At 32.5% G+C, this 15,782-nt stretch overlaps 2 protein-coding genes across 2 annotated transcripts; one reads left to right on the top strand and one right to left on the bottom strand.

Moving 5' to 3' along the window:
• The first annotated feature begins 8,422 nt into the window (after positions 1–8,422).
• LOC113869561 (hexokinase-3-like) lies at positions 8,423–12,317 on the top strand. Its single transcript, XM_027505944.1, has 9 exons — positions 8,423–8,694; positions 9,571–9,721; positions 9,815–9,997; positions 10,386–10,460; positions 10,985–11,140; positions 11,213–11,311; positions 11,383–11,510; positions 11,739–11,820; positions 11,907–12,317. Exons 1-9 carry the CDS (start codon positions 8,423–8,425, stop codon positions 12,282–12,284), a joined length of 1,524 nt encoding a protein of 507 aa, XP_027361745.1. The 3' UTR covers positions 12,285–12,317.
• Positions 12,318–14,423: 2,106 nt separating this feature from the next.
• LOC113868969 (ubiquitin-conjugating enzyme E2 20) lies at positions 14,424–15,581 on the bottom strand. Its single transcript, XM_027505010.1, has 5 exons — positions 15,450–15,581; positions 15,338–15,365; positions 14,852–15,143; positions 14,606–14,665; positions 14,424–14,507 (listed from the first exon to the last, which is right to left on the bottom strand). The coding sequence occupies exons 1-5, from the start codon at positions 15,560–15,562 to the stop codon at positions 14,461–14,463; spliced, it is 540 nt and encodes a 179-aa protein (XP_027360811.1). The 5' UTR covers positions 15,563–15,581; the 3' UTR covers positions 14,424–14,460.
• Positions 15,582–15,782: the final 201 nt, after the last annotated feature.

Consider the following 15,782-nt stretch of genomic DNA (forward strand, 5'->3'; position numbering starts at 1 on the left):
GAATTATTGGATTTTGAGGAATTTGAGGTGAAAGTAACTACTTTCAAGATTGATAGTTACAACTACAGCAGGCCACTTCCAGCAAAGGGACCAAAGTGATCACTTTCAAAGCTTAAAGTGACAACTACAGCTGCCAGAATCCACTAAACCTTTGCGTGGTTACTATGAACTTTCATAGTAATCACTCCAGAGCATGCATAATTGAAGGTGCTGCGCTTAGTTACTATCAAAGTTCATAGTGACAACTCCAGAGAGTCCAAAATGTCCCAGTGCTGCGCGTGGTTACTATGAATCTTTCATAGTAATCACTCCAGAGAGGCAAAACTCAACTGATGTTGCGCGTGTTTACTATGAAAGAATAAAAGTAATTACTTTGGAGGGCGCCAACTTTAGTATAAATAGATTTTTACCGAATTAGGATAGAGAGTTCTTGCACTTTTTGAACCTTTTCTCTTCTTTACTAAATTTAGGACTTTTTCCAGAGCTTAGGGCAACCTTGGGTGACAGCCAAGGGTCCAACCTAGGGTTTGGTTTCTCATTTCTCTTGCTTTTACATTAATGTTAATGAATTTTCTGCATTTTTCAACTGCGTTTTTTACCCTCATTTCCATGGAAGGCTAAATTTTGTGTAATCCTTAGTAAGTTTACATTGATTCTTAAGTTCCTTATTTTTAATGATAATATAATTCCTTTCTTCTCATGAATTACTTCTTTGTCTCTTGAATTGAATTAATGGTGAATGAGGGGGATATTATATTGCTTAATTAACCCTAATTTGTTTAAGGAGATTCTAAATTAGGGATTGCTTAATCCTAGATTTAATTCTAAGGTTGCGTAACCTTGGGATGAGAGATTAGAGCCTAACAAATTGCGTGATTTTGTTGGGACCATAAGGTTTATTTTCGCTTGTTAAATTAACCTAATTCATGGGAGAGAGGATGAATGTTAAATCTTGAGTGGAATGAGGATAGAATCTTTGTGGATGAACTAAGGATTGCTGCTTTCTATTGTTTGAATTAATTCAACTCGTTTGCTTGTTACTCTTTGTTTTGAATTGAAACCACAAAACTCCCCATTTTAATTGCTTGTTCAGTTAATGCCTTCAACATGTTAATAAATATTAATAGCCAATGTTCACGGGAGACAATCTATGGTAACCCTAGTACTACATTAATTTGTTTAAATTTTGATGAGGATTTGCGACAAATCTTTTAAACATCTCAAGGAAAAACTCCATCATCAGACATTCTCTCTCGCTACAGCAAAAATCTCAAAGGAAACTGCACTGTGATTTCTGCAAAATCTCGCTACAGCAAGACTATATCCAGAAATGCACCCTCCACTGTTGCCTTCTCGCTATAGAAAGGGATCTCTCATTACAGTGAGAAGGGAACAGTTTCACCCCCTTTCTCTCAATGCCTTCTTGCTACAGCGAGAACAACACAGTTTCATGCTCTTCGCTAAAGCCTTCTCACTATAGTGAGAACACCTTGCAGCACCCACACTTAGCCTATATACATTCAAACAACTCCAGCCCAAACACAAGTTAACCATCAACAATCATGCTCAAACATAAGTCTACATCACATCTTAACCACACTATACGGACCTCTTCACAATCATCTTTACACATTCATACATGTCCATGTCATTACACACATATACACATCGTCATATACATAATCAAACATACAAATGCATGAAAATTCACATATACACTTATATTAATATATTAAATTATTATTACAAAATGTGGGGCGTTACAGTCAACATCAAATCTCTAAAGATTTCTTCTGTTATTGGTCATTTGGATAGTGTAACTATTATCAATTAACCAACCTTCATGTGATCTAAAGATTGAGAAGCAAGTAGCAACAAATAAATTATCTTCTTTCTCTTGATCAATAATCTTAGCCTTTTCATCTTGGTGTTTGTTTTTTATTTTTGCATATACCTTCTTCATGCCCTATTTGGTTGTATTTACTACATTATGCATTAGACCTTCTCTAACATTTGAAAGGAGGATGACCAATTTTTTCATAATGATGACATAGAGGATAAAATTTCTTCTTGTTGTATTTTGGACTTCATGATGTGTCATGTAAGGCTCCCTCAACAACACCTTTTTGTCTCATTGCACGCCTTTGCTTTTGTGCTTGTAAGGTATTTAAGAGTTTCACCAATGTGATTTTAAACAAGTACTTGGTATTCTCTAAGATAGTGATTGTAACCTCAAATCTTTTGGAGTTTTTCTACAATTCTAGAATTAGGAAACTCATTATCTAATAATCTTACCTTGTTAACTATGTGATGAGGTTTACCCTAAGCCTCTTGATTTTGAACCTACTAAGACTAGGACGTAACTTGAGCTACATAACTCAGAATTAAGTGTTTAAAAAATGAGACAAAAATTCACACCGTGAACCATAATTTTGACTCAATAATACTAAAAAAGGAGTTGTAGATTGTGAGATATGAGGAAAAGATATTATAAGCATAATCTGGAATTTGTTTAGAAGAAAAGGCTATGAATCCTAAAATTTAGAATTGGGAAAAATGAAATTATTACCTTGAGAACAAAATAAGAGGAAAGAATTATAGAAGGGACGCAACAAACAAGGATGTTTGATAAGGCAAACAAATCGCCACAAGAATGAGTGAATTCTTGATAAGATCAATGGTTGCAAGGAAGAACCCTAGCTAAGAAAAATACTCACTATAATATGATTTCAATAAGTTATTCCTCAAATGATTTTCAAGTGTTTTAGTATAATTCATATTAGAAGTTTGTCCACATAGACTTAACATATTAAATCAAACAAAAGCTAATCCCTTCATCACAAACATGATGTATATGTTTCAGTTGTTAAGTGGACATATATTAACCTTAAGTCCTTTGGGTTTAAGTCCTATTATAAGCAATAATATATATTTTTAAAAAAGTGTGGGCTATGCGCATGTGTACACTTTAGAACTAAGTGTTGCCCTTGGCATCAATTTAGACTTTAGACAAAAATATTTCCTTTTTAAATGTACCCATACCCAATCGTCTAGTTCAAATTTTACCTTTCTCCTTCCTTTGTTGGCATGTCTGACATGCTCTTCCATTTTCTTCTCAATTTAGGCCTTAACTTTTTCATGCAACTTCTTGATATACTTAACCTTTTCTTGTCTAAATTTATACTTTAACTTAAACATGTTAGACAAAGATAACAAATCCAAATGTGTCAAAGGATTAAAACCATAAACAATCTCAAATGGAGAGCAATTGGTTATGCTATGAACATCCCTATAATATGCAAACTCTACATGAGGTAAACACTCCTCCAATGACTTAATGTTTTCCTTTATTATAACCCTAAGAAGAGTAGACAAAGTCTTGTTAACAACTTCGATTTGTCCATTGTTTGGGAATGACTAGTAATAGAAAAAAAAATTCAGTGTCAATCTTACCCCACAATGTTATAAAAAATGACTTAGGAAAGAATCTCTATTGCTTACAATCCTTCTTGGTAACCTATGAAGCCTTACCACTTCCTTGAAGAATAGATCAACCACATGACATGCATCATCTACTTTCTTGCAAGGTATGAAGTGAGCCATCTTGGAAAATATATCAATAACCACAAATATAAAGTCTTTTCCTCCCTTGGACCAAGGCAAACCTAGCACAAAATTCATAGAAATATCAATCCAAGGATAATCAAGAATAGGCAAAGAAGTATACAAACCATGTGGCATGACTTTAGATTTAGCTTTCTTACATACTAAACACCTTTCGCACAACTTATGTACATCATGCTTCATATGTGGCCAGAAAAATTGTTCATGCAAGATGTCTAAAGTCTTTTAAACTCCAAAGTGTTCCATTAAGCCCCCTTTCATGGGCCTCTTGAACAAGCATGTCCCTAATTGAACTTTTAGGCACACAAAGTCTTTTATCTTTGATTAAGTAACCATTATGCTTAAAATAACCATCATGAGCAGTATGTGATATATGATAAATATGAGATAAGTTAGCATCATGCTCATACAAGTCTTTTATATTATCAAATCTAATAAATTTAGTTTCAAGGATAGAAAACAAAGCATACCTTTGTGAAAATGCATCAACAACCACATTGATCTTACTTTTCTTATGCTTGATCATATATGAAAATTGTTCAAAGAAATTTCACCCACTTGGCATGTCTCTTATTTAATTTACCTTATCCTTTCAAATACTTCTAAGATTCATGATCACTATGAATGAAAATTTCTTTAGATAGAAGATAATGTTATCAAGCCTTAATTAATGCATACAATTCCTTATCATATGTAGGATAGTCAAGGGCAACCCTACTCAATTTCTCACTAAAATATGCAATTAAGTGTCCCTCTTGCATTAAGATAGCTCATATCCCTACTTCAGATGCATCACATTCAAGTTCAAAGGATTTAGCAAAGTTAGGCAATAAAAGTATGTGTGCATGCATTACTTTTTCTTTAAGAATAGCAAATGCTTTATCTTGTTTCTCTCCCCATTTAAATTTTATATGTTTCTTAATTAGTTCATTTAGAGGTGCAGCAATGGTACTAAAATCTTTTACAAACCTCCTATAGAAACTAGCAAGCCCTTGGAAACTTCTTACTTATCTCAGACTCTTAGAAGTTGGCTATTCTTGAATTACTTTTATTTTCTCTTTATCTACATGCACTCCACTAGAATTAACCATAAATCCTAAGAACACGACATGATTCTTACAAAACGTGCACTTTTCTAAATTAGCATACAATTTTCTTTTTTAAGTACATGCAAAACATATTTCAAATGATGCAAATGTTCATCGAAATTTTTGCTATATACAAGAATATTATCAAAATAAACAACCACAAATTTTTCTAAAAACTCTCTTAAAATATGGTTCATCAATTTCATGCAAGTACTAGGAGCATTTGTCAAACCAAATGATATTACTCACATAAGCAAGCTATATTTGGTTTTAAAATCTATTTTCCATTCATCACATTCTCTAATCCTAATATGATTATATCCACTTTTTAAATCAATTTTAGAGGAATAATAAGATCCATCATCCATACAACTCATCAACAAGATCATCTAACTTGAAAACTGGATATTTATACTTGATAGTGATATTGTTAATTGTTTTTTATATCCACATCACTATGCCAACAAGCTTGTCTGAGTATGCATGCCTAAAATTCTTTCATTTTTGACATATTATTTCTTAAGATAATCCCGAATTGTCTTTGTTATTTTTAAAGTCATGATTTTAATGAAGATAGTTGTTGAAACATCAACAAAAAGACATGATTTTTCCTTTATCTTTTGTGTTTTTCTCTTATTGTGACTTTTTATTTAGGTCCAGTAGGATTGTACTATAATAGAAAAACTTTGTAATCCTTTTCAACAGCTAAGATCCAAAGTCTTTAGGTAAGTCTCTATTTGAACAACTCAAAGATCATAGTTTTCTTCATTAAAAAAAAAAGAGGAGCAACTTGTAGAAATTTGATTCAACATTCATTTTCACTTATTCGTAAGAAGACAAGTTTTGATACTACTTTGTTGGTTTTATGACACAAAAATAAAATAAAAATAAAAATAAAGAATTATGAAAAAAATAAATAGAAAAATAACTCAACTTTGTTCAATACAATACACTTATAATATCTTAAAGAAATATGTAATTAAAAGATTATAATATATTTAAATAATAAACTAAATTATTCTTAAAATGTAAAAACTATTTATTGAGTGTAATACTAGTATAATAAAATGAAATAATAAAAGACAACCGAAATCAATTTCAAAGACATATTCTTAACAAATTTATCTAAGTTGAAACAAGTCGTGTGGGTTGGCTTAACATGTATAATTGGGTTTGGCAGGTGTGTTTTCTGATTGCTTTTTCTTTTGTAGTTGACCTTACAATGAACACTGGCGATGGGTGTAGATGAAATTGAGAGGATGTGGAGCTTGTGTTCAATATATCTTCTATATTTATTGGTGGGGTCTCAGTTTGCTGAAGAATTTGGGGTTGGCGGTGGATTGCTCGTAGTAAGTCTAGAACTTGAGTCACCATTGTGTGCAGGTAATTATAAAGATTACAACTTTGGTCATGAAGAAATACTTATAATTGAAAAAAAATAAGAAGTAAATTAACTAAACTTAATTTTATAAGTAAAACTTAATTTATCCACTTTATATTTAAAAAAGTTGATTAATTATTTTAAGTATAAAAGTATATAAATTAATTTTAACTTATACTATTATTTTGGGGTTTGAGTTAATCAAGCTTGAACTCTTAACAGCAATTTGAGCTTAGAAGACAAAAAAAGAAGAAGGGAAGAAGAAAACAAGACAGTTGAGAAGTGAGAATGGTGGATAGCATGTGAATAATCCAAGACACTCAAGCTTGTTTGTATATCTACTGCAAAAGAAGAAAAATTAAAATTTGTATAAATTTGACTTCACGTATAAAATAAACAGATTCATGAATTAAGAAGAGACCATTTGATTATAAACAAATCTCCCAATAATTCATATAATAAATAGATTGCATGTTTGATTAAATTAAATTAAGGTAAGTTAAATATAAACATTTTTTTCTCTTATTTTTTTAATTCATATAACACATTCCATCTAATGTTTTAACAAATGGATTTATGATAATATTTTAGATAAATTAAAATTTCAGATAAGTATAATATTAATAAATCCTAGGTAAAAAAGTCCAATATTATTTTCTAATTTGTTAAAAATCATGAAAACATTGGTATTTATTGATTATTTTGAACGTGCATATGTTATAATTATTGATTAGAAAATTATGTTACAGAAGTGTGAATAATAATAATAATAATAATAATGCTACTTTTTTTATATAATTTAAAATAAGAAAAACAAGGGTAGAATGGGGTTGTACGGTGCGTGTGTTTAGCTTTAGTTGTGCGTCAGTGAGCACAGCTGAGCAACACAGCTGGACTTAGCGGAGGCCAGCTGGGACTGTACGAATCAGAATACGGAGCTACCGTCGCCGTTTCTGTCTCTTTTCCTTTTAAAAAACGCAGCTGTCTCTGAATCTTATGTATGTTATGCTATGTACCAACTAATTAATTATTATTTCTTTTTTATTTTTTAAAATAATAATCAATCCCGTCCTCTTCAAAGTTGCAACCATAATAACACGAGTGTACTGAATTCACTGCAGAGACCTAAATACCCTTAAGTCGTTTTGGATTTCTAGTCTTGCCCCCCTCGTATGTTGGTTGACGACAAGTTTCCGTCAAAGGCTCTTGTCTGTCCTTGGAATAACAAATGAAAAGTGAAAAAATTTAATAAAAAGATTTGTTCTTTTGGACATCCTAAACTCATGTGTTGGAAGATGTTTTGCATACATTAACCGATTTTTCTCTTCTTATAAAATGTTTTGCATACCATGGATGAATGATGAAACTAGTAACGACCGAGTAGAGCAATGTCATACTGTTTTCTACTTTGGGAAGAAATTCTGTCAGACAAAATAATCAACTGCAACTTTCAATTCAAGTAAGGAGAATTGAATACTCCAAGACCCTAGTATCCCACACATACAATGACAAATACTGAAGCATTTTTGCATGTGATATTTAGCCCTTGCAGTAACAAGAATTCAAAGACAACAATAATTTTTTTACTTTAAAGGAATACAAAATTAAATTATTGAAGAAAAAGATTCTCATTTTGATTCAGAGAAAGCTATTAATATTATTGAATAAGAAAAAAATATTCTCATTATCAAATGTTATCATTCATCCCCTTATTACAACAATAGTCCGTTGTTAACTATTAATGGCAGTTGCTGAGTGGTTATTACTTATTAATGAATATTAAAGTTTAATTAAAATTATTTTAATTATTATAAGTATTTTGTCATTTTAAATTAAATTACTTCGTTATTGCATTATTTTAAAGAAAAAGGGGTTGGAAAAAGAGAGGGGACGAGAAAGAGGCTTGGGAGCACAAGCCAAGTTGTCATGAGCATAACAAACGGTAAGAGAGAGAGGCACGACAAATCCGAAATTTTGCAACCTGTCGGGGACAAATCCGTCTTTTCACTGGCCACATGTTTCAATATCGCTTCATTCCAATTGCTTAAATAGTGCGAAGCCGCCGCCGCGTCTCTCTTCTCTTTTTCTTTCTCTCTTTCTTTGCCACTTTTCCGTAACCGTCACCGGAGACATTCGCCGGCGAGTGTGTCGCCGGAGAGTAATGCCAGTGGAGGACGTTCGTTTTCTTCGATTGGTTGGCGGATAGAGTTGTGAGACGACAGCGTGCATGTCCAAACGGCGACGTTTGGTGGTGGTTTACGATCGGAGGGAAGTGAGGAAACGGCGTCGTGAGATGTAGTTTAGAGTAGAGTTGATCGAGGTCGGGGTTATGGGGAGAGTGGTGGTGGGCGTGGCGGTGAGTGTGGCGGCCGTGGCATGTGCGGTGGCGGCCGTGGCGGTGGGGAGAAGAATGAGGAGCAGGAGGAAGTGGAAGAAAGTGGTTGGAATGTTGAGGGAACTTGAGGAAGAGTGTGAGACCTCTGTTGGGAGGCTGAGACAAGTGGTGGATGCTATGGCTGTGGAGATGCACGCTGGTTTGGCTTCTGAAGGTGGTTCAAAGCTCAAAATGCTTCTCACCTTTGTTAATAATCTCCCTAATGGGTATTCCTCTGTGTTCCTTCCACACCTTCTATGTTGTGTTGTGCCGTTCAATGATACTCCTCTTCTTCTTTCTCTTTTTTGCGAGTGGGATTTTGTTTACTTGTCGAAATTTTATTGGATGCTCTAGAATAGTAGAATATTTTCCAGTTCCACTTATTATTATTATTATTATATAGGCGTGTTAATATTATAGCATAATTACTTTAAGTTATTATTATTTTATTTGTTTTCCTATTTCTGCTCCTACTATGCATATAGTCCACTGTATATCGTTTTGAAATTACACGTGTCAGTTTGCTCCTTTTGATTGTAATTCTATTTAAGACATTCGTGTATCGTTTCTTGTTTGTGTGGGAGCTTCCATGGATCTTTTGGCTTCTCTCCATTTATTATGACCATTTTTAGTTTTATTTTTTGGCATTATTCCTTGAGAATTCATTGTTTTTGCATTGAATTAGAGAATTGTCAACTGGTTTTTTTTATAAAAAAAAAAGAGAGAAAAGGAACATTCACCTTATTCACCATAAAATATACGGTTTATTACTATACTGTTTTGAGAATTTGACAGGTAATGCACGATTCATACTCTGGCAATGGTTCTCAAATTCTCGTTGTATAATTTCTTTTATAACTATTTTGGGGGCATTACTGGGAATCTGGGTCAAAATATAATGGAATCAGGAGATAGTGATATATGAGCATCTGCATTGCACTTACCGCTATCATTTTCTTTAGTTAGAGAACGTGATGTTTATATCTTATCAATGTGCATGAGCATAACATTTAACTGATTAAAGAATCAATTGAGTTGATGAGTAGATTTGTTTGCATTCACATGTTAATGCTTGGATGGATTGTATATTATTCTTTGGTCAGGACTGAGAGAGGAACATATTATGCACTAGATCTTGGGGTTACAAATTTTAGGGTTTTGCGGGTTCATTTAAGTGGTCAACAATCTTCTGTCTTGGAATATGAGGTAGAGCAACAGCCCATTCCTCAGCATTTAATGACCAGCACAAGCAAGGTGACTTAACTAGTCTTCTACAATTTTCATGTTCTATGGCTTCTTTTGTGGCTCTTTAGCATAGTTGAATGTTATTGATTTTGCTCCTTGCAGGATCTCTTTGATTTCATTGCTTCATCACTAAAGGACTTTGTTCAGAAAGAAGGAGATGATTCTGAGCTTTCACTGGACAGAAGTAGGGAACTTGGATTTACATTTTCTTTCCCTGTGAAACAAATCTCTGTTTCCTCAGGCATTTTAGTAAAGTGGACAGAAGGGTTTTCCATTGTAGATATGGTTAGTCAGCTAGCTTTCAAGCAATTTCAGTATGAAAAGCTTATATTCATAGGGATCTTGTGAAAGGAATCATTTGTTGTTAAGTTCATGTTAGAACTTGATTGCTAACTTTGATGGTGGTTTGTGCATATTTAGGTGGGGGAGAGGGAGTCTGATCTGAATTTGTATTTTGTTTAGTTTTTATTCTTTTTCTTGCAATTATTTAGTGGCGGCAATTAATTACTGATTTTTCATTTTAACTCTCAATTACTCTTCAAAAATGATTATTTGTGTATTTACATTTCCCTCTAGAAAAAAGTTATCAAAGTTGCATTTGGTCTTTCAGTAGCAGTCACGTTATATTTGAATAGTATAATAAATATTAAGTGCAAAAACTATATGTTGTCAGGTAGGAACAGATGTTCCTGCATGTTTGCAGGAAGCATTGACTCGAAAAGGACTAGACATGCAGGTGGCTGCCTTGGTAAGGAAGTTCTTTCTTTGTCCTGTGGTCATGATTCACTTTCCGTTTTTTTCCACATTGTTACCACCAAACTTTATGTTTCTATCTTTTCTTTTCATTGCAATGCAAGCGGGTCAATTTTCCATATCACTCTTTCCTTTAATAAATTAGATTGTTCTGTTATATACTTTATGTTCTTATTGAATGTATGAATTTTGCAAACTTTCACATTATGTAATCTTTATGCTGGCCACTCTTGAAATTTTACTGACTTTTTCCAGCATGACTTATACAAGACAACTATATATTCTTGCATTGCATACCAATGTGGTTATTGTCTTTATGGGTACTGCTTCCTATAGTTGTATTCACTTTTTTCTATGGAATTAACAAAATCTATTTCAAAACACCTAGTGCTGTAAGAGTACGTAATTTTTTAAGTCCCTAATTGCATATGGGGAAACAGTGTGTACTGTCATGTAAAATAAACCCTTTTTCTTTCATTATATTACTTAAAAAATGATTTTTGTGTGCATTTTAATCAGGTTAATGACTCTGTTGGAACATTAGCTCTTGGACATTATCATGATTCAGATACTGTTGCTGCTGTAATAATTGGCACTGGTACCAATGCCTGCTATTTGGAACGGGTTGATGCTATTATCAAGTGTCAAGGTCTTCTTACAACATCGGAATGCATGGTATTCCTCTTTTTCCCCCACTTTGGTTTATCATCTATTGTTTTGAGCTTATTGTGATTCCTGTTTAATTAGGTTGTAAATATGGAGTGGGGAAATTTTTGGTCATCTCACTTACCGAGAACAGCTTATGATATTGATTTAGACTCTGAAAGCCCTAATCCAAATGAACAGGTTGAGTTCTGCTTCTCATGAATCCTGTTGCTTGATTTAAGATGACTCAGATTTTGGAGATTTTGATGTAGGCTTTTGAGAAAATGATATCAGGAATGTATCTTGGTGATATCGTGAGGAGAGTCATTCTCAGGATGTTGCTAGAATCAGATATGTTTGGACCTATTTCTTCCAAACTCTTAATGCCTTTCATACTGAGGTGTGTACTCTAATCTCAGTCATGTGCTGAATATATAGACAGACTAACCATTGAACATGAATGAATGACTATATTATTCAACACTGATATGATCATCCATCATTGTTTGATCAACTCTGCTGAATTGTGATTTTGCATTATTTGTTAGGATTTCATTTATTTATATCCCCAATTCTAGTGCCTAATACATGGTTAATCAGATAATCTATTATCCTTGTGCAATTTCAGGACTCCTATGATGGCTGCCATGCACGAGGATGATTCTCCTGACTTGAGAGAAGTGGCAAGAATGCTTAAAGACATTCTTGAGGTAAACAAGTTAGACATCATACCTTTGGTCTTAAATGTCCTTAAATGAGTCTAATAAGCATTCATCAAACGTTTGGTCTGTCTCAGATTCCTGACATTCCTTTGAAGGTAAGAAAAGTTGTGGTGAAGGTGTGTGATGCGGTGACTCGCCGAGCTGCGCGATTGGCAGCTGCCGGTATTGTTGGTATCTTGAAGAAGATTGGTAGGGATGGCAGTGGTGGCATCACAGGTGGACGTAGAAGTGATATGAAAATGAGAAGAACAGTTGTGGCAATTGAAGGAGCTTTATATTCTAGCTATACATTGTTTAGGGAGTACTTGCATGAAGCTTTGAACGAAATATTGGGGGAAGATATTGCCAACCATGTAATTCTCAAGGTCACTGAAGATGGATCGGGCATTGGAGCATCACTACTTGCTGCCTCGCATTCATCCTATAATGTGGATACAGTACAGTTGCTATAAATATATATTTTATATATATACGAATAGCCCTGTAAATCAGAAAGAAAATTTTCCCTCTTTTTTAATCCCTGCTGTATAAAGGAAGGTTCCGTCAATTCTTTTGTTAAGTTATCTTTATTTAATATTAATATTATTCTTGTCAACTTTTTATTTCACTGAATTTTTTGAGATAATTAAATTGTATTTTGTTCTTTCACGTTTCAGTTTGTTTTAACCCCCTAAACATAATACAATCCATGCTCTCCAACTTGAATCATTAAAAAACTGAACCTTAGTTGATATTTCATATGATTCTCGTGAAAGTTCCCATTATTATTTGAATAAAACTCGTAAAGATCCTTGCAACAATCTTTGGCTGAACGTGGAAACAAAATTCATGCTCTACAACGTGAATCATTAAAAAAAAAAAAAGTAAACTTTAGTTAAAATGTCATGATATCAAGCCTTCTTCGGAAAAGCTCACATTAAGCTTTGAAATGGAAAGTTTCACAATCAATTAAGTCTCCTATGGAATAAAACTTTTTTTTGATTTGGAAGTCCTTAACAATATTTGTCTGGCTCTACAACGTTAATCATGTTAAAAGAAAAGGATAAAGTTGAATAAATAAAGTTTTACAAACAATCAAACTTCCTATCAAAGTCCTTTAAATGTCATGTGCATGCTAAAATTTGAATCAATATCGAAACGGTTTAATAAATAAAATTGTTATAAATTTTAAAAAATAAAATGAAATTGCTCGTCGTCAGTCATCACAGTAAATTATCCAAAAATGTATTTAAACTTTAGTTTTCAATAATAAAAGATCTGTATACAACGCATACTTTTAAATTTAGTATACTTGAAACAAAAATACGTTGTTGTAATCTACAAAATCTACTTTGGAGTATCCAATGGCATGTTGGATTTGAAATTTGCTGTTTGAAAAAGAGAATACGAGAAAACAATGCATTTTTGTAATTTTTGAATCAAAATTAAAATATATATATATATATATATATATATATATATATATATCTACAAAAACTTCTGTTTTCGTCATTCTTATGTGTTTTCTTTATTATTTTTCCTCTTGCTCCATTTTCTTTTAATTTAAAGTATTGAAAAATAGAATTAAAAAGATTTTATATTTGAATATAATAGAAAAAATAATTTAAAAAAATCATTTTTACTTTGTTTGGATGAAAAAAGAAGTAAAAAAAAATTTGAATTATGTTAAAAATATATTAAAAAATTAAATTAATAAAAGATATTTTTTATTATAACATTTTACACATTATTTTTTTTTATAATTTTGTATAGTTTTCTATATTTTAAAAACAAAAATAAAAAAGTTCCCCCCTCCCTCATGTTCTCTCTCTCTGTTCAATATTTTAGGATTTGATATCCACAAAAAAAAAAAAAAAAAACATTCTCTCCTTCTCTACTTTCATTTAAGGATATTATGAAATTTCTTACCACTTCCCTTTTTATTTTCTATAATTTTTCTAATTTGTTGGCCCCGGGCCGTTTGCTTATTTGGACTTGGGGAAAGTGATTGAGGGGTTTGTCTTTTACATAATTATGAGAGGATAATGGTTGTAATGACATATTCTATTTTATTTTCTATTTAATGTTGTTTCCATCGTAGTATTATGATATATGTTAGATGAAGTCTACGTAATATTATGAAATAATATTTTATGGCTTATTTGTGTGAACTTGTAAAGAGAAATTATAATGAAAAAAATAGTATAAAAAATTATTATTATTTTATAAATTAAAAATAAATTTATTTTTTGAAATTTTAAAAAAGTTAAAAAAATATAGATATTATAATAGATAAGTTCTAATTTATTTGAGAAATTTTATTATTTTTTATATTAATTTTTTTGTAAGAATTCTGGGAAAGTTTACCTTGAAAGGCTACTGGTGATTAAGCTAAAACATTCACGCCTTAAGAATTCAGAGGAAGAAGGGGTAAAGGGACCATAAACAAATGTTTAACTTCCACTTTCAAGGAGAGAAACATGCAATGATTTGTAAGAATTCAGAATGTAAGAATGCCTATCTGGAAAGGACACCCAAAAATAAACATGGGTTCATCCTTTCTCTTCTCCACCAAATCAGACAGAATGGTCTTGTCAACAATAGTGATAAAAACTTCAAGCAAGATCTTCAAGGCTAACCCCACCCCCACTAAGCACTAGGAGATTTGTACAACTTCTCCACCATCTTCCTGTATTCTGTACAACACATTTGAATAAAATCATTTTAGCTCTTTAGGAAAGCTAAACATAAAAAATCTTTCCAAAAAGAATTCAAGAGTGTTAATTTTTGTTACCTTCTTGATTGCCCCAAAGCTGCGCTGCTTGTGGATTTAGTGGTGAACTAATGTTTGGCTCTAAATTATGAAAAGAAAAGTAAAAAGGAATCAATAATAACAAAAACTTAAATCCATAAACGTTGTACATGTTTGAGAAGTCTTCAAAATAACATTAAACCACATTTTATCATAAAAATTATAACTGAAATGAATTCACTTTTGAGCAGAATTGATGTTAAAGACTCTAATAAAACATTTAGTTACCTCCAAGCAGACTCTGGATAGAAAGAAGAATTGTTCTGACATCATAAGCAGAAGACCATTTATCCTGAAGTATGTCTAAGCATATGTTGCCATGCACATCCACATTGGGATGGAAGCAGGTTGTTTCAAATTTCACTTTTGGAGGCTTAAAAGGGTAATCATTGGGAAAGGAGAGGGATAACTTATACTCTGTGCCTTCAAACACCGTATCTTTGCTTCCTGTTATTTTTCCTTTCCAAAAGAATATGTTGTCCTCCTCAGGAAACGCAGATATTCCAGAATCCCCACTCATCTGACACAGCATCAACATCAAGTGTGTGTCGAAACATACTCTAGAAAGAAAGCTAGAACTAGTAATAAAGGTAGATCCCACTAGTGAAACCAAATATTCTATAACATTATGCTAATGACATTGGCACCCTAAATCCGAAATCTATAAACAGCAAAGTAAAAACAGAATCAGAAAAAGATATATAGAATTCTTACCATCAAGGCCATCAATTCAGACTGGAGTCTGTTAAGCCACACAAAAGATAGTTAGAAACATAAAAGAAGAAGAAAGCGCAAAATGTGATGTGGTGATGAATGAATGTGAAACCTTCTGAGGACAGATTGAGAATCAACGGTTTTGGGAGGCGGGAGAGGCTGCTTTGAGGGAGCAATGTTGGGTTGAGCAGTTTCAGTGTTGCCATGAATGGTGTTGGTAGCCATATTATATGATTCAGTGGAATTGCAGAAAGATTAGATATTTTAGATCTTTATCTTAATCTTCTTTCTTGCAAATTGAAAGAAGAAGAAGAAGAATAGGAATTGAAGAGTGCAGAAAGGTCATGTTGAATTTAGGGGTTAGAGTTGGCTTAAAAGGTTGTACTAGCCGTTGTGGATATTCAAATAATTTGAACGTTGGAAGAGAATGGGCCACAAAAGGAAA

Source organism: Abrus precatorius, unplaced genomic scaffold, assembly GCF_003935025.1.
Source record: "Abrus precatorius isolate BTA unplaced genomic scaffold, Abrus_2018 Scaffold6, whole genome shotgun sequence".
Classification (NCBI taxonomy): Eukaryota; Viridiplantae; Streptophyta; class Magnoliopsida; order Fabales; family Fabaceae; genus Abrus; species Abrus precatorius.

What these genes read in the sequence shown, in the direction of transcription:
- LOC113869561 (XM_027505944.1), top strand. Translation starts at nt 8,423, where the DNA reads ATGGGGAGAGTGGTGGTGGGCGTGGCGGTGAGTGTGGCGGCCGTGGCA. An exon ending in GTTAATAATCTCCCTAATGG is followed by an intron (nt 8,695 to 9,570) that starts GTATTCCTCTGT and finishes TTCTTTGGTCAG; the next exon opens with GACTGAGAGAGGAACATATT. An exon ending in TTACAACATCGGAATGCATG is followed by an intron (nt 11,141 to 11,212) that starts GTATTCCTCTTT and finishes CTGTTTAATTAG; the next exon opens with GTTGTAAATATGGAGTGGGG.
- LOC113868969 (XM_027505010.1), bottom strand. Translation starts at nt 15,562, where the DNA reads ATGGCTACCAACACCATTCATGGCAACACTGAAACTGCTCAACCCAAC. An exon ending in CTGAATTGATGGCCTTGATG is followed by an intron (nt 15,144 to 15,337) that starts GTAAGAATTCTA and finishes ATGCTGTGTCAG; the next exon opens with ATGAGTGGGGATTCTGGAAT. An exon ending in GCTTTGGGGCAATCAAGAAG is followed by an intron (nt 14,508 to 14,605) that starts GTAACAAAAATT and finishes TGTGTTGTACAG; the next exon opens with AATACAGGAAGATGGTGGAG.